Source organism: Anastrepha obliqua, chromosome 3 (genome assembly GCF_027943255.1).
Source record: "Anastrepha obliqua isolate idAnaObli1 chromosome 3, idAnaObli1_1.0, whole genome shotgun sequence".
Taxonomy (NCBI): Eukaryota; Metazoa; Arthropoda; class Insecta; order Diptera; family Tephritidae; genus Anastrepha; species Anastrepha obliqua.
The window spans coordinates 141,374,925-141,394,330 of record NC_072894.1 but is presented as its reverse complement, the minus strand read 5'-3'; the positions used below and the strand labels follow the sequence as shown (position 1 = coordinate 141,394,330).

The window sequence follows — 19,406 nt, the reverse complement described above, 5'->3', positions numbered from 1 at the left end:
GACTCGTTTCACCATATTTATTTTGCTGATGAATGGCTTCTTTCGAGACACACGGTTGTGGATTCCATTGCTTCTCAATAAATGTCTCACCGTTTCTGGATGCACTGAAGCAATATCCTGATTTTTCAGGGTTTTTGCAATTTCTATTGCTGTTATTTTTGGATTTTCTTGCACGTCTAACAATATTTTTCGCTTAGCACGAGGAGTCAGTTTAGGTGGGCGACCACTTCTTGGTTTGTTTTCTACACTATTAGAGTGATTATATTTCCGAATAATTGTTTGAATGCTTGATTTTGGATGTCCGACCAGTTCTCCAATCTCTCTTAAAGATTTTTTTCCTTATAATATTTCACAATTAGCTCTCGTACTTTAACACAGATTTCTTTACCCATTTTGGTTAAATTAACACAGCTACAATATTAATATCGAAGAACTAAACTTCTTTCTAACTAACGGTATCTAGTAAAGACGCCTGAAGTGATTGGTAGCACTGTTTGAGTACAGAACTGCATTTTGTGTACTCCACTAGAAAGCCGTATGCAGACTTTTCTGTGTTTGGAAAATGAATTTTGTTTGTTTTTGTTAATAAATATTTTTGGATTAAAATTTTTTTGTTAAAATTTATTGTTTGTTGTTAGATTGGATTTGTTTGGAATATATTCTAATGCTACAATGTTCACAGAAATCTCCAAACCTCGCTTTTCAATGGGGTATGTAGACTTTACTGTGCCACTGTATACATACACACATAAGCACATGTACAAGTATAGAGAATAAAATATTTAGCTATGATCAAAAAGTACCGAGAATGTTTAATTTAAACGAACCGCGCACATGGGAACCGGTTCATATTTTTTTCTTATGTTCGTAGGACTGTAAGACACACATCTGTCACTATTTATCCGTTTTGAAGTGTTTGAGAGATGCTGTACGTCGCAAACGGCCGGAAATGTGGGCAAACAATTCTTGGATTTTGTATGATGATAACGCGCCATCGCATTGAGCGCAAATTGTGCAGGATTATTTGACCAAACACCAATTAAATACCATCGAGCAAGCACCGTATTCACCTGATAGGGCCCGTGCGACTTCTTTTTGTTTCCCAAGTTGAAATTAACAGTTCGTGGAAAGAGATTTCAATCGATTGAGGAGATCAAAGAGAATGCGACGAAGGAGCTGAAGGCCATCCCGTCGTCAGCCTACTAGGAGTGCATGGAGGTTAAACGTTAGCACATGTGTGTTACTTCAGACGGGTCATATTTTGAAGGAGATAAAATAGATTTGCCTGAAGCTTAACTCTGTTTTGTTTCTGATTATAGCGTATACCGGTAAATAATGTGTTATACTCAAACATACATACATACAAATGTATGCATGCAATGACACTTTTGCAATGCTATTTTACAGTTTTTAGTAAATATTTACAGCACTTCTTTCTAACTGTTTCATCAGCAAAATTTATACTATTACGCTCTCAATTACTATCGATGCGTATATATACATATATGCATACATGCAATCAAGTAAATAACTTAACATTTGTTATTTGAGAATTTTCTTAATTTTTCTATGTACATTACAAAATATTGCTACGACTAAATTTATTTAAATTACATTTTATTGTATATGTATGTACATTTCACTTTTTTCGATCCACACACCTAAAATATTCATTTATTATTATTATAGTAATTGTTTTTAATTTAGCTTTTTGTTCCTAATTCTGCCACCGAACACCCTGTATATATAAATAATATTTGTATGCATTCTTTCTCTATCGAATTTTATGATGCCAAAATTTTTAGGGAAAAGTTTTTCATAGCTAATGCATTACTGCCCCTTAATTTTCAAATGCACTTAATTTGGCATTTTCCTATTAAGAATAAACTCCCGTAGCTTACTTCTATTAAATAAGTATCATAGTTTACTTGCACACAATTGCAAAGCTTAAATATTTGCATCCCTTTTGCACTCTTTCGGTTTAACGAATTATATCGCATGTAATAATTATTTTGCTTCAGATACCTTAATTCTGCTATGCTATTTTTTATTCTCATACACGTGGCACTTTAAATGTTATAGTTGAAACACCCGCTTCCGTTTGGGCATCATCACTGCTCTGATTTTGTATTGCCATTTTTTGATGATAATGTCCCACTTGTGGCGAACTAACGACGTTTTCCAAATTCCGCGCAATATTATTTATTGTGCCTGTCGTGTATACCAAATTATTGTTGCCGCTTACGTCAGCGAATGTTGGCTCTAGGTTATCGCAGACTTTCATAGTTTCAGTAGTGTCCATTAGCATACTATCAAGACCGCAACTCACGACGCAACCGTCGTCTAAACTTTCACCATCTACAACGAGTGCCTCACCATCCATGCCAGCTAGAAATTGCTGTTTGCGTTCAAGTGAACTGGTGCAGTCTTCCAAGCGATTAAATGGAAATGTTGGTATGAGAATATGTTGACTACTGTCATGTATTGAAGCGACATTGCCGCAACATTCCGCAATGGAATTTCGCACTGATGGTGGTGCTGTAGCAACTGGCAGCATACAACCACTGCCGCCAACTGCGGAAACATTACCGGTGAGGACGCCATTGCTATCCACGACACTGTTGCCACTACCGTTGTTGACTGTGCTACCACTACCCACCTGCTTTTCTCTGTGCCGACGCAATGAGGAACGCAACGGGTACTGTCGTGGCACGTTTACGCCAATTAAACGTCGAGTGGATGGACGTCGTACGGTTGTAGCAGAATACTGAATGGACTCGGCGCTATTACTCAAACGGATGTTGCCAACTATGAGAGCCGCATAGCCACCCGCATATGTAAAAACCGTCCCATGCGTGGAATTGGTCAGTTGTTTGACGTGACGTGACGTTTGGGTCGATATACAGTTGGTGGACATTTACACAGGTTTTGTTTAGGTGGAATAGTCATGGCACGGGGAGTTCGCAAAATAGATAGAAATGGTAAGATAGAAGGTATTAAGGTATAATTATATTTTATAGGCGAAAAAGCATGGAAAATTTTTTTAAAAACAAAAAAACAATAAGTATAATAATTTTTAGAATACAGTTATTGTCTGTATATTTGTATTGCATAAAAATGCCGCAAATGGAACAGGCCAATAAAAATAAATGAGAGATTAGCTGATATACTTTTTGCAAGTGCATTTTGCTATTGTGTGTGAGTCAGAAATTGTTGGGTTATGGTTAATTTGCTGGTTGTCTAGTCTATATATAGTTTTGTATGCTTCATGAAAGCAGGAGAAGGTTAAAATTATTAAAAAAACGAACACAAATTTTATTAACCCCATAGAAGACAAATATGGTTGTTTACATACGCAAAAAAAAGATAAACAAAACTTTAAACACTCGAAAAAAAAGTTAAATGAAAAACATTAAGGGGTCATATACAGTTAGAATTTTCGAACAAACGATTTTTTTTATTTTATTTTCTTAATGTACATATATTTAAGAATACAAACAGAAAATTAAAAATCGCTTCTGAAAATATTTTCGAAGTTACACGCAAATTCGAAATACACGCATGACCAACATTACTCGAAGATAGCTAAACCAATCTCAAATTTTGACACGAGCTTCTTAAATATATTTTTTAGTTTCTTAATCTAAGATTTAGGTTTTAGTTATTAATCGAAGATTTTTTCTCATCGTTCAATATTTTTTTTATAAACAATTTAAGGCCGAAATTTGGTCAAAAATCGATTTTTTGTTTTACAGACCGCCATTTTGTCAAAAAAATTTCTTAAATATATTTTTTTAGTATTTCGAAGATCAAAGATTTTTTCTCACCGACAAATATTTTTTTATAAACAATTTTAGGTGGAAATTTTGGTCAAAAATCGATTTTTTTTTTGAGAAACCGCCATTTTGTCAAAAAATTTATTTTGCTTATTCCTTCGATTAATTACTAGATTTAACATTACTTTAACGAATTCTGTTTGGTTTTTTAATTTCAGAGGATCCAATTCAGAGATATAGTGGTCACCGCAGAACGTATTTTTGAGAGGAGTTCCCGGAGATCAGGTGCAGCTCCTTTCCTAATAAATATTTTTACTAATACTAAGTCTTAAAATACAGTTAAAAGATAACATAACATTCGTACAAAATTTTTAGATCAATAAATTTAAGGCACCTTTCTGGTCTAGAATTTCGAAAAATCTATTTTTTTCATGTTATGATAGTTTATACTTTCAAACATATACTTGCAAATTTTTATATTGAAATTCGTTGTAGTTTAGACGTTACAGTCCTTTAAAACAAGACTGGTTTGGAGTACGACGCCCAGGTATAAGCGCGTTAACCTTGTTTTTCTCGAAACTATTTATTTTTTCCGAGTTGGCATTGGTAATTTCTCAAAAAGTACCGAACCGATTGATTTGAGTTTTTAATATTGTTGCTCTCGCGGGTAGCAGAATTATAATTTTATAATTCATTTTTCTATTTTTTTTTAAAGCGAGAACGTGAAAAAAATCCTTTTTTTTTGTTTTTCCAATAAACAGATAAAATATCTAGAATTTTTTTTGCTACGCACCAAAGCAACATATTTCCTGATGAATAATCGATCAATTTTTTTTTCCAGACGTACCTGAGCAGCCCAATCAGTGGCATGTGTTACGCCAGGGGAAGCAATTTTTTTATTATTGTCATGGAAAAAAAAATATATTTTTGTTTAAATTGTTGATCTAATGAATAAAAACGATTTTCAATTGATACCGATTGTTTTCCTTCAACTTTCAACGCTTTCAATTTTCACGTCTCTAGACCAGAAAGGTGCCTTAAAAGTTATCTCAGAAAAAATTCTGGAAAATTCGCTTTTTTCGGCCTTCTTACTGTATATAACCCCTTAACGCAACCAAAAACTTAAAGTAGTTAAAGTCTTTATCTTTCCGACAACTATCGAAATGTTATCAAATTTACTAACGAACTAACTAATAAAATTAACCACATAAATAACAGAAAAACACGAAAAAACGCACAGTGTTAAGAAAAACTAAATATATTTATTTTAAACAAGACATGAACAAAAAATGCACACATTTATACGCTATGACAATTATTTATTTAAATTGCTATGAAAGCATACACCGATTAAAATGCCAAAACGCATGAATAGTTTGTATGCCCTCAAGTAAAAAACTTAAACGACACATTTTTAATACATATAACGTAACTATGTACATACAAGTATTTATGACAAATAATTCGATATAATTTTTTATTACATGGACAATATTACAATGACCTAATTTTTACAAATAAATTAAAAAAACCGAATAGAGATTTTCACGAAAACTAGATTAAAAAAGTAAAATTTCAGATTTTACTCCCAAATACGTGGATACATTATAATTATAGGTTTGAATTGAGCTAGATACTCTCCAGGTCTGGCACTCCCCAAGTAACACTAAAGCCCCGTTTTGATAACAGGCAGATGATGGAGATGCAATGGAGAAAACTGATGGGATTTAGGTTGGCGCGTATGAAGTAAATAACTGCCGGAATGTTTACAACTAATTTCATCTTGTATGCATAAAAATCATTAAAATTACGCGTTACACTTCTGTTAATTCATTACTTTCAATTAATGTTAATTAGTTAATTAATTTCAATAATTTCTTCTTAATTAATTAATTTCAACAATTTCTCCTTAATTCATTAATTTCAAACGATTTAATTTCATTTCGCTTATTAATACTAGCAATAGTTCATTAAAAATTATTTATTTTACATTCCATAAACAATTTAGTTGTACCTAACCTCACTTTAGAGCATGAAAAAATCTTGCGGTTCTTGAAGGTAGTTCCGCTTTAATATTTTTAACAGAACCTGCACAGCTCAGTTATCAGGCATGCAATATTACTGATGTTAAGAGATTAAGCGCGTAGAATTTTTACGTTTGAAGGCATCTTCTTAAAAACCAAAATAGTAAATTATTATATTATATTGCGTTTAGTGGTCATTGATTTATGCAAACAACGAGTTTAATGATTCCAAATACCATATTTTAAAAGTTCAGCAGTTACTTTTACACCCTGTCTCGACGTGCGCTCGCTGATCGATCGCTCGCAAATCGTCTCTTGCGATATAATGCAAATGGAGACCGTGCATTGCAGACCTCATGCGATCAACCGCTTTATCGCATGCAATGAGCTGTCACTATGGGTGTTTTGACAGCTTTACACAACCTCCTTCCATTGGATAAATTGCATATCGGAGAAATTTAAATGTTTTAAAATCAAGTTTGAAAGTTAATTGCTCTTGTAAAATTAGATGATATTAAAAATTATTTGTACGCATGGAATTTTGGGTTTTGGTTTAACATAGAACAATCAATGGTTAATAAATCCAACATATTAACTCACAACTCTGAAAATTTGTAAATTCATGTTTTTGACTTTAGGAAGACGAATACTATATTCAAATACTATAATTTTAAACTACTGAACTGTTAATTTTCATTTGTTTTTTCTTTTTTTTTATTCGTACACTTTTAGACTGAAGGCGTCTACAAGAATTGAATTTTAATTGAGAACAGTAATGAGCCAAGAAATGCGAAGATATGAGTAACCAAAAACTTTTTAATTTTCAATATTTTGAAATTGTTTATTTTGAAACGTTAACCCTCAGTTGGACACCTTTTTTAAAACCTTCGGTTGAGCACCCGAGTCTGGCCTTTTTTCGTCCTATTCGAGAATCCTTTTTAGAAGGTTTTAATATCCATAAATCGATAGGAAATTAAATTTAAAATGCTACGTAGAAGCTCAAGTCGTTGCTATAATAGAAAAAAGGTATGTTAAATTCACGTCCAAAGTTGGAAAAGTCTGGTCAGACGGAGGGTAAAACACGTGAATTTTCGGTACATAGAATTGACAGCACAAAACATATGAAAGATGGTTTCCGTGAGATAGTTAAAATACCATCTGGGAAAAAGAAGCGGAACTAACTTCTATAATTCTTTAATTCCTGCTCTAGAGTAAACAAATTTTAAGGTTATGTACACAAGGACAATCTCGTTTTCAAAGCAGTTTTTTATTTAGAAGTGAGTTTTTTTTATAATCTAGCTAACCCGAAAAGCCCTGCATTTGAATTGTTTTTTACGAATATAAAAACGTTTAATACAGGGGAAAAGTATGCGAATGATGATAAAATATCAAATAGGTTGCGAGTTTAGGTTATGTATCATATATAAATTACAAAACTTTGTACTCTTCAAGGATGTCAGCTGACGATTTGTTTACAATTGTTGTATTGTTATATTTTGTTGTATTTTGAATTTAAAAGAGAAAAGTGAGCTTGTAATGTACCTTTAATGGTGGCTTATAACTAGTTGTGTATTATAAATAACGCCATGGCATCTTCCCTGATTGGCGTATACGCTCTGAATATTCTGTTAAAATGAAGCCGAGACTCGGGGAAATTTTAATATGAAACACTTTTTCCTAAGAGCATTTATAACCTTTTGTGTATCAAATATGAACAAAAATGGCAAAAAATATCGTTGAATCTTGATTGCATCAATTGCTTTATAAAAAGAAAGGCGGTAGCAAATTCACATACACTTATGCGCTAAATAATAGAATTCCGTTATTTGTACTACTACTTGCTTTCAAGTACTTTTTTTTTTAATTTTTAATTTTCTTTATTTTCATTTAATAATTCAAAATAGTGCTCAGCTCTTCTACAACAAACGTTGTACTATATTAAATCAAAGTTTCAAAATTTATAAAAGTTGGACAAATTTTCATTAAAATTTCAAACTTTTTAATAGGAATTAAAACAAAATTGGGTAAGCAGTTTTATGGCCCATTAAACTTTTGCTCGGAGTCGGCTTAAAACTGTAGCTCCCTCTATTTGGGGAACAACATCAAGACGCACATCACAAATAGGAGAAGGCCCGGGCTACTTCCATATCCACAAGCATCCAAAGCAGGGTGTAGATGGCAATTATTTATTTATTTTTAGCTTAAAAAAGTGCAAGTTTAAAGTGGCTCAAAATTCTCGTTGCTTTTCAATAATTTTTAACCTGAATTAGAATTAAGGGGTTCTATACAGTTAGAATTTTCAAAAAAATCGACTTTTTTATTTTATTTTTTTATAATATACCTACATATATTATATTTAAGACTACACACAGAAAATTTAATATCGTTCTGGTGAAGTTACACGCAAATTTGAAAGGGTGTTTCAGAGTGCTTGAAAGTGCTTTTCAAACTTTAAACGCGTTTTTCTTAAAATGGTAATTTCAAAGTCGGTGACCAGCATTACACGAAAACGGATAAACCGATGAATCTCAAATTTTGACACGAGCTTCTTAAATATATTTTTTAGTTAGATTTAGTTTAGATTTTTTCTCACCGATAAATATTTTTTTTTTATAAACCATCTAGGCCGAAATTTTGGTGACACAACTTTTTTTTTTTGTTTTTGAAAAACCGAAATTTTGGTCAAAAATCAATTGTTTTTTTTTTTTGAGAAACTGAAATTTTGGTCAAAAATGGTTTTTTTTTTTTTGAGAAACCGCCATTTTGTCAAAAAATTTATTTTGCTTATTCCTTCGATTAGTTACTAGATTTAACATTACTTAACCGAACTCTGTTTGTTTTTTTAATTTCAGAGGATCCAGTTCAGAGGTCACCGCAGAACGTTTTTTTTTTTTTTGAGGGGAGCTCCCCCAGTCAGCTGTAGCTCCTATCCAAATAAATATTTTTACTAATACTAAGTCTTAAAATACAGTTAAAAGATAACATATGTGTACAAATTTTTAGATCAATAAATTTAAAAATTTTCCCAGAAAAAATTCTGGAAAATTCGTTTTTTTCGACCTTCTAACTGTATATAGCCCCTTAAACATTTCAATGTTGCCCATTTCCTCCATGAAACGACTGCACTTTTTTTCTGCTATGAAAAAAATTCGCGTAAACTCAGAAGCTGCATAGAAATGCAAGTTAAGTTACAACATTTTAGAGAGCTTTTTTAGAGCAACTACTAGGATAAAAACTCGGCAAAAACACTTTTCAAGGATATGCATACATATGCGCCACATTTTTATATTTTTATTATAGATATTTAAGAATTATCTAATTATCTACTTATAACACAATAAACTTAGCAAGAGAAGGATAGTTTTTTTTCTTCTTTTTTTAGGGTTTCGGATATGAAATTGAGCAAATCAATGAAGCAATTTCGCATTGAACTTTTCAATGTGTTTTTTCTTTAATTAACCCAAGTATTAAATTTGAATTAAATGCACGCGCCTAACAGCATTTAAAGTATTAATATTTGTACAAAATCAAATTAAAAAATAACAACATCAACATATTCACACAGACATTAAATTAAACACAGAATAAATATATAATATTCTAAATAGTATTAAAGCAAGTAATAGTAACCAAAAGTGTCGTTAATCACAACACAAATTTTATTACTTCGGAATGATAATAAAAAAAAGCATTGTTTACAAAAAAAGCCGCAACTATTCGAATAATTAATTTTAATTACTTAAAATTATAATTAAAATAAGAAGTCTAAAACATTGAAGATGATTGTAACGAAATGGCTGCCGCTTTCAATGCGCGCGTTACTGCCGCTGCCACTGCCGTTCTCGCCACCGCCCGCCGTCGTAAGTAGGCTGTTAGCATTGGTTGAGTTCAACGACTGATACTGCGTCGATGTAGAAGCTAAACGCTGCCGGCGTCGCATCTGTTGTTGGCGACGGTGCACACGCGGTGTACTCTGCCTATAACGGGATGTATGAATGTAATCGACTTCTTCGCGCGCTCCAAGTGGCAAAACACGTCCAGCGTCACTTGTAGTGATTGTCGCTACAGAAGTATCAACTGCACTCAAAAAACCTGTTGAATCGGCGGCATATGATTCACAAGATGCTGGCTGATGCTGCGTTATTGCCGACACCTCAAATGCATCGAAATCGGCCTCATTGTTGTGATCATTGGGCAAGGAATATGTTAGGTAATTATGATCGATATCACTGCTGTGCTCGTCACTATCATCACCATCACCAGCACCGTTGTCACCTTCGCCATTACAACAATCAGCTTTGTAAAGATCAATGGTGGAATTACAGCGTCTAGCCGCAAATAATTGCTTACGCGGACTGTAGTACAAGCGTGACGATGACGACGAGGGCATTGGCGGCTCAGTTACAATTTCAACATCTAAGTCTACGTCACAATAACGCACGGAATCGGTCGAATGGTAGTGACTGGGCAGCATTGAACAACGTCGCTGCTCCGGATGTTGGCGTTGATGACTATGTGTTTGTGAATGTGGATGCAAATATGAAGGCGATTGCATGTTTCTTGTATGTGAGCGGATGTAATGATTGCGTGGGTGTAGATCATATCGTGTCGCCGTTGATTTTGACGCTGAATGTTTATAATGTGAATATTTAGTGTTAGACGAATTGCTTAGATTTTGGCGACTACTTGCTAACAATGTACAGTTAGTGTTATTGTTTACAATGTTAGAACTGTTATACATAGCATTCTCTATATAATTACAAGTATTTCCCCTACTACTGTTAGATTTGTGACTGGTATCGAAACAAAGTTTGGTAATAGTGGAAAATGGATTGCTTTGTAGAGTAGTGGTAGTGGTAGTAGTAGTAGTAGTAGGAGTAGTAATAGAAGTAGAAGTACTTGTAGTTGTAGTTGTAGTGAAAGCAGATGCTTTAGTTGTTGTATCATTAGAATCATATATATAATTGTTATTAGTAGAATTATATGAGGTAACATAGCTACCGATATTGGTTGTTGTACTCGCATCCAAATACACGCGCCGCCCACAGCCATTATGTGCAGCCGCAATGGTTGATGTTGGCTCTAATAAACGCCGTTCCGTTGCCTGTGCTCCACCAAGATATAGGTTTGTGGTGGCATCAACTTGTAGATGCTGTTGTACTTGTTTTTGTTGTTTTGGATCATATGAATTGCAGCTGTCGTCTGTGTCCATATGTTCAGCATGCATTTGCTGCTGCTGTGTAACATTCCTTTGTTTTTGTTGTTGCAGTCGTTTCTTATAGTATAAATAGAGAGCATTGCCATTGCGGCCACCACCACTGCCACTAACCACCAAACTATTCTCATCGTCATCTTCGGCGGCAAAGACGTCACGATGTGCGCGCATGTCGCGTGTGCTGCCACCGCCCAGATAACCGTGCGTTTGAAAGTGCTGGTGCTGCTGTAGTTGTTGCTGTTGCTGCTGCTGCTTTTGAACTGCAGCCAGACAACAATTGCTGCATGTGTTGGGCAAATGCAGTGTCAATTCGCTATCCATAGGGCCCAAAAACCATTCGGAACGTGTGCGCATGCGTGCAGTTTGACGTTCATGGACCTTTCGTTTTTTGATTTTTTTTTTTCGTTTTTTTTTTGATAATGCACCGCAAGAGCATATGAAGATTTGAAAGTGCAATTTTTCCATATATTTAAATATACATAAATTGTTGCATTGTCGAAAGGTGTTTTGGTGTTGTTAAACATTTATTTATTTATTTTTTTTTTTTGCAGTTGGTGTAGTTTGTTGGTTGGTGAACAGTATATATATATTTATATAGATATTTGTATGTATGTAGCACGAGTTCAGTTAAAAATATTTCGTTCGTTTTTATTCGGAAAGGTCAGAAAGGTGAGAGTCACAGTATTCCATTTCCAAGCGGCAGTTGTTCCAAGAGTGTTGTTACAGTTGTTGTTGTTGTTGTACGGATAAGGGATTTTTTCGGGGAGAAAAAGGGTAATTGGCAGAAAAAATTACGAGCTTAGTTTTATGTAGTTGTATTGTTTCTTTTGCTATTATTGTTTTACATTTAGAAATAAAATTTAAACAAGAAAAATTTGCAATTGCCGCGATGAACTTTGTCACAAAATAAAGCAGGTTTATACACAGCAACAAATTTTTATATGGAAAATATGAGAAACAAGTAATTTATATATGAATTAGAGTAACACAAACAAAAATAAATAAAAGGTAACGCAATTTATCCTTTTTTTTTTTGTTCTTTCTTCCTTTTATGCCAATAATTCCGGGTGCGTTAGCAAAATAGGAAATGATGTGCTTTCGTATGTGTGTTATGCATGTTGTGCTGTGTCTGTGTTACTAGAAATGTGATCAAAGTAGTAGCAGAGTTTTAGTTGTGAAACTTGCGCAGGTCTGAGCTGCGAAATATAAATAAGTGCACAGAATATTTGTTAAGCCTTAAAAATAGTGTAGACGCCTAAAAACGCTGAAATAGCCAAGCGCTATATTGAAAAAAAAAAATGAATGTAAAAGAGGAAACGAACCAAGTTTGGATTGGTTGGTGTTCTACCCTAAAATTTAACAATTTATAAATTAAATGTGCGTTTCATAATTATAAGACACTCCTATTTTTTCACAGTATTTTAATTTATAGATTTCAGAGGAAAATAAAAATTTTACACATCGTTAAAGTAACAAAAGTTATCTGTTTCATTACAAAAATTTGAACTATTCTTAATACATAAAAATTTTTTTTAGCAAAAACGTATTTCCAGGCATTTCAAAATGATAAGACCCTCTTTAATTAAAGTGATCGTTTAACAAAAGTATACTTTTTGGAATTTTTTTTCTGTCGTCTTCTATTTTAGTAATCTAATCCATTAGCGACACAAAATAACCTTTTTTCATCGATTCTGCTAACTTTTTAAGTAAATTTACATCCAGAGAAGCCCATTCTACCTTAATTGCCACTTTAAGCTCGTTGTAAATGCGCTCCAAACCATAACAGACCTCCACCGAAGTTGCGCTAAGAAAATAAGAGGCGGCTCTTGCGCAAATTTCTTCAATAATCAAAAAAAACCATCGGGTCTATCAAGGTTTCATCTTTTTTTCATCCGAAAATATAACCTTTTTAAAAAATAATATGAAATTGAGCAACATTAAAAATATTCCAAATATCTTTCTATATCCAAGTTGGTGTCTAGATGTTTTTCTGCAAACTGAAGACGCGCCAGCTTGTGCCGTGGCAAAAAATGAGGTCCTTTTCTTATTTTTGATATTATTATACGATTGCACCTCTGTAATGTGCGCCAAACTGTTGTTTTGAAACCTTATTTTGAACAACAGCGGCCAAGTTGGCGGAAGACCTAGGCGAGTTAGAAGCTTTTCTTATGATGGCTCGTTGTTCTCTACATGATAGTGATAATTTTCTTCCAGCGGGCTTGAAAATGTTGTAATTCTCAGGACTCCGTAAAAAAATTCGGATAACACAACGACAATTGTATCCCAAAGGTGTCTTTTGATTATGAAACACACTTTACATTGCCTTGAATATTAACTAGAAATTGCATTCTTTCTCCTCTCTATAACCATTCAGAAACAATTCTACGGGCTTCGGCATTTAATTATGTGCACAATACTGTGCAAAACAAAAGCAACGTAACGCTCATATCATTTAATTTATATACTAGTTTGGGGTAAAAGAAATCACTTTTTTCTCGGTAGATGGCTGTATTGATCGATATCTCCTAAAGTATCGATCAAACAATTAAAATTTGTGCTCATTTTCAAGGTGACATTTCACACCAAAAAAAATTGTTTGCTGTTTTTTTTCATTTGTTCTTTCTTTGATAGAGACGAAAATGCAAGCCGTTACTGTAGCTTGTTGTTGTTTTTGTAGCAGTAATACAAGTAAATTTCGGTTTCGTCGTTTCCGTTTTGGGCACTTTTGATGTTAAAGAAAATGTGTTAAAGCCACAGAAATAATCGAAGTTTGTCGGCATGTTCGTAGTCGTAGCAGGAGCTATTGGTTCGCTTGCACGGTAGTTTTCCCCCATCAAGAAACAGTGTAAAATTAAAACACGAAATTATTTTTGACCCATTGTTTTGAAAATAACGATAGTAGCGTCACTCTTAGCACAATAAATCACAAACTAACGAATAGAAGGTCATGACATTTTAGCAGCTGTCATTCTAAGGTTAGTACTAACTAAAAAAGCTGAATTTAACAAAACTAGTGCCGTCTCGACAAGACTCAGTTTTGCATTGGTTTCGTTAATCTATTTTGATTTCTGACAGACAAGCTAATCACCTACATGGCGGCCGTCGTAGCCGAATGGATTGCTGCGGGACTGCCACTCGGAAGTGTTTAGGATAGAAATAAGATTTTTTCTAAGTATTTTTTTCGCAGCTCGGCAGACAATGGCAAACCACCGCGTGTATTTCTGCCATAAAACAGCTTCTCATAAAAAAATATGTGCCGTTCGTAGTCGCTTTGGAACTGTCGGTCCCTCCAATAGTGGCACATGACCAACACGCATGCCACAAATAGGAGGAGCAGCTCGGCCAAATAGCCATAAAGGGTGTAAGCGCCAATTATTTATTTCTATTTTATTTTATATACATGAAACTAGCAAATAAAATATATAATATTTATATATCAACAACACAAATGGCGCTCTAAACAGTTAGAAGGCGTTGTTCTTAAGTAACGACAGGTGGGCATTCTCACTATTTAGGACTGGTAGCGGCAGGCTAATCACCTAACCTGCCAAAAAGTAAAATAGATTTACGGAACCCCAAGTGGAGTGAATAAAAAAAAAATGTATCAACCTTTAATTAAAATTTAGTTTTCGCTAGAATATTCCAACAAGTCGCTTTTTTACGTTTGCTGCTTTTGTTCTGCGCAATACTGTGTGGTGAGGTGCAGGTATGACAATTTTAATACAAGTCAAATGCTACATTTCCCCTACCCCCTAGAAAAGTTAGATAGAGTTTACACAACAGCAGTGGAGCTACATTCCCCTCCGCCCAGAAAAGTTCGATAGAGTTTACACAACAGCAGTGGAGCTACATTTCCCCTCCGCCCAGAAAAGTTCGATAGAGTTTACACAACAGCAGTGGGACAGATAAGAAATTGTTTGCACTATATTTTTGTATGTACTGGCCTTAGCAGCAACTAAAAAAACGTGATTTTATGTGCACCTCCTTCTAACGCGATATTCCGTAACTGCTGGTGGTGAACGGGCTTTTTTAAAAACCATAGTACCAAAAACCATAACGATTAAAGCTACAAAATACAACTGACATATGAAAATCATGCGCGACAAATAATAAGAATATAAAAACGTTATGAGTTGTAGTATAAAGCTAAGTGAAACTATTTTTACAATTTTAGCATAAGCAGAGAAGTACTTGAAGTGAAAGACATTCAAATTAAAAAAAAAAAATTATATATAAAAGAAAGAGTTTCAAATAAAAAATAAATTTCGTATTGCTGTAATATTTTGGTTTTATATGTATTTCTAAATTTACTGAGCACACACACACAGTTACGCCACTAATTATTTGCGAATCCAATTACAAGGTTACCAGAAAATACACAATTAATTTTTAGTTTATAAAATTATAAATTAAGTAAATGTATTTACAAAACTAAAGCTAAAAACAAAGAAAACAATTAAAATTCCATTAATTGAAGTCAAATAAAAATTGTTGACAAATCGAGCACTTATATAACTAGAAGTAGAAGTACAGTACAAGCAATACCAAACATTTCAAATTTGTCTAAAATTATTTAATGATGTATTGAATGAAATCTATGGCATTTTCTTGAATGAAAAAATTTTGCTTCGTTCGTTTTAGTTTCGGTTCCCAATGTCTTCTATATAAGTATGTATTTAAAAATACAAATCGAAATTTCAGCATAAAATTGTTTTATTTTATTGTTTTTTTTTATTATAATTATTTGTACTTTTCTGTTGTACATTAAAATTTTAGTTTAATTTCACATCAATTATTAATCAGCTATATTTTTTTTACAAATTCTTAGCAAATAAATATAGCATTTTTATAGATACCTACATCTTTAGAGGACTTGAGGTCATCTTTTTATAATTAATTTTGCTGTTACGCACTTTGGCCAAACAAGGAATAATGTTCGCAAAATTAAATAAAAGTTCGTTAATCGTACCAATTTCTAGGCAATTATGCACAAATTCAATAAATAATTTGACAATTTTCACAAACAAAATAATGTCATTTGCATACATAAATAAATTTATAAAAAATGTCTTTCGCATGAGTAATTTATATATTATACTAAAACTACGATTAAAAGGATAGGATATAGTGATTATCAAGTAATTATGATTGTGATTAGGATTATTCGAACAAAAAAAAAAAATAACAAAGAAGAAAAGTATTTTTGTTTTGATAATTCATTGCATAAGACATCCACTAACGGAAAAATTTGATAGAAATTGATAACTGCGATTTAATATACAGAAGTTCATTCGATTTGTGTAAAGTTTGACTAAAACTAAAATTTATTTAGTTTAACTTAAATTAATTTGTTTTCATTGGCAGTAGATTTTAAAGCATGCTTGCATTGAAAACTTTTTGAAATAAAATATTTAAGATATTTCTGCTTCAGCACTGAAGGCCCTAGTAGCAAGTGTGCTAATTAAGTTAGGGTTATATTGTACATATACATATATTCACTATAAATAATAATAATAATATTTCTGCTTTCGCGCACTTCCGCGTTGAGCCGCTGCACTCATAAACGTACATATTTCGATTTTCGTTATGCAAATATTTTTTGAGGTTATAACGCGCCAATTAATGTGCGCTCCTGCCGATTTGATTGAATGTAATATACCTATATGTGCACATATGCGTGTAAATACAACAAAAACAAGAAATTAGAGGAATATATTAAGTTATGCAAGCGGTTCATTCCGGCGTGAGTGTATGCTATGGACACAGAATCTGCGAGAAAAAAAAAAAATCCACTGCAATACAACACAGAATCTGCGCGAAAAAAAAATTCCCTGCAATACCACTGCAACGAAAAAATGACTGACCTTTCGCCTTAAAAACTCTGCTCAAACTATAATTTCATGTTAGTTCACACCTGGTGGCGCACATAAAAAATAATAGATCTTTCATGGGCTGTGCGATGTAAATATTAACTCAATTACAACTACAACATTTATGAATTTTTAATGCCCGTACCTAACGCCTAACCTCAATGGAAGTTAATATAAAAAAATAGAAATACATATTAGTTTATTGTTTGGAATACTTGTTGTGTGTAAAGCAGAGAAGTGAAGTGGGGAAAAATTAAACGAAAAAAGTATACAACAAAACTCGTATTTAAATCATACAAATGCATGTGAGTTTACAACGAAATTGAAATAAAATAATAATAAAAAATAATAATAATAAACAATAATAATTAATAATTAATAATTCTAAAATTGAGCATTAATTAACTTATTTGTTCGTTTTTTTTTATACCGAAATCCGTGAAGCAAGCAAGAATTCATCCCTCACCTGTGGCAAATATGAAAGACTCTTTGTGCTTTCGGCATAGCGATTGACAGCGCGCAATTCTTCCATAGTCATGCCACTACCACTTCCCACGCCGCCAACACCACCACCTCCTCCTCCTCCTCCAGAAGCTGAGGAGCACGAAGATGAATGACGTATACCGCGATTGCAGCGGCTGCAAGTGCGCGTTCTCATCGTTTTACTGCTACCGCCACCGCCATCACCAGTAATTTGTGCACTCGTCTTGCTGCTTTGCATTTTGTTGTTTTTCATTTTACTACTACTTTCGCATACTACTTCGCTGTTCATGGGTGTTGTTTGTGGTGCACGATCGCCACCATCAAGACTCTTGGAGCCGGCACGCAGGCGCCGCTGATGTTGCATACGCGTTTGGGTTAGTATTTTCTTTTTATTCTGACGATAGCGACGCCTTACTACGGTCACTTCGTCGTCACCTTCATCATCATTCGAGTCCGCAACATCAACGCTGTCCACTTCAATGGTGTAAGTGGTGTTTAAAGCAGCGTTATTATGGGTTGGCTGGCGATTATTACCTGGCGCTGTTGTAGTTGTTGTTGTTGTTCTGTAGTTTCTTTGCACAGTCTTACGTGGAAAGTCAGTTTTCAGATTGTTTTCTAAATCGTCGTCCTCGTTACTTATTTCAAGTTCAGCGGCGAAGTCTTCTTCTTCGTCGTCATCGGCATCGGCATCGGCTTCGGCATCAGCATCTACGTCGCCGAAATTTTCTTCATCGGCATCAGCATCATTATCGGTGTCACGTTGAAAATCCTGCATGTTTCGTTTCGGTATCGGCGAAGATGTCAAGGCGAATAGGCTCGGACCTTCTAAGGAGACAGATAGGCGTGCACATGATTCAATAAAAGAATGTTCTGGTGTTACGCCCAATGAAAGCACGCTGTTTTCTAAAGCTGAGCTTGAGCTGGTTAGCAAGGCAGGCGTGGAGCGAGATTCTTCCTGGGCAACTGTTATAGTTTTAGACGATTTTGATATATGTCATGTCATTTCACAATTGACGGACATTTAATACGACACACAGGCATAGGATGAGTAAGAGTGAAAGAAAAGAGAGATTTACAAATGTTTGGGTGTTTGGTTAAATTATTCTTAACAACATTTCATTACAATTACAATTACAATTTGAAAAACAATTTTTTTTTGGACTTGGAACTATTTAAAATTTATAAATAAACTGAAAAGCAATCTGCATCACGTGAAAGCTAAATGTTAATAAAGAGGAAAATGATATTCGAGATAGAAACCCATTCAAAATGGAAAAAGTGAAATGAATGAAAATGTAAAGCAGTTCGGTTGTTAATGATGAATTTTAAACAAGCGGATTAGTGACCACATTTAAATCAAATCATTTGAACAATAAAACTAAATCGGATAAAATAAGTATACAATACAATAGACAATTACTAGGACGACTTTATAGTGACAGAGTGAAACGGATAATAGACAAGATAAAGTTGGCGAAAAAGAATTAGTCACTGTTACGTCTTATTTTAAGTATCAACTACTTATGGTTAACTTGTTCGCTATTTGGACATAAGGTGCCAATTACACTGATGTTGGAAAGCAAATAAATAACCAAATTGGTTAAATAAAGAAAGCATAAAAATCTATGCGAATTATACTTACGCAAACCCCACCGCTCGCACTGACACTGCAGCCATGTCTTCTCTGCCTCCAGGGAGTGTTGTACTGTAAAACGGAAAAAAGGACGTTATTAAAGGATTACAACAAATACGGTGGCTTTCAAAAAGCAAAGTTTAGCAAACTAATTGCAATTTAATTCAAAATAAATAACATCCATTGATTAGATTAGATTAGATTTGTCAAGTCAAGCACTCAGTCAGGACACCATTGTATTACCTCCGGATAGATTTCAGTAGAAAGAATAGAGACAGGAAAGATAAAAAGTAGGTGGTAAAACGGATAAATTAGTTTGAGGTAACTCTTCCACAAATCTCTTGGATTCATTGAAGAATCTTAAGAGATCTGGAAGAGGAAGAGTATGGACTTTATCCATACTCT

General features: G+C 33.8%; 1 protein-coding gene across 4 annotated transcripts in view; it reads right to left on the bottom strand.

Annotated features, from left to right (window-relative positions):
- Positions 1 to 1,637: 1,637 nt before the first annotated feature.
- Positions 1,638 to 19,406, bottom strand: part of LOC129242504 (uncharacterized) — a 75,002-nt gene continuing 57,233 nt past the window's right edge. The window contains exons 4-7 of one of the 4 annotated variants that reach the window (XM_054879176.1): positions 19,011 to 19,073; positions 17,352 to 18,331; positions 10,802 to 11,393; positions 1,638 to 2,808 (exon numbers count right to left, since the gene is read on the bottom strand). In XM_054879176.1, coding sequence (XP_054735151.1) covers positions 2,054 to 2,808; positions 10,802 to 11,393; positions 17,352 to 18,331; positions 19,011 to 19,073 — 2,390 coding nt within the window. In that variant the 3' untranslated portion in view covers positions 1,638 to 2,053. Of the gene's footprint in view, positions 2,809 to 9,519; positions 11,394 to 17,351; positions 18,332 to 19,010; positions 19,074 to 19,406 lie in introns of those variants that run through there. The other 3 variants (XM_054879177.1, XM_054879175.1, XM_054879178.1) reach the window with 3 other exon arrangements.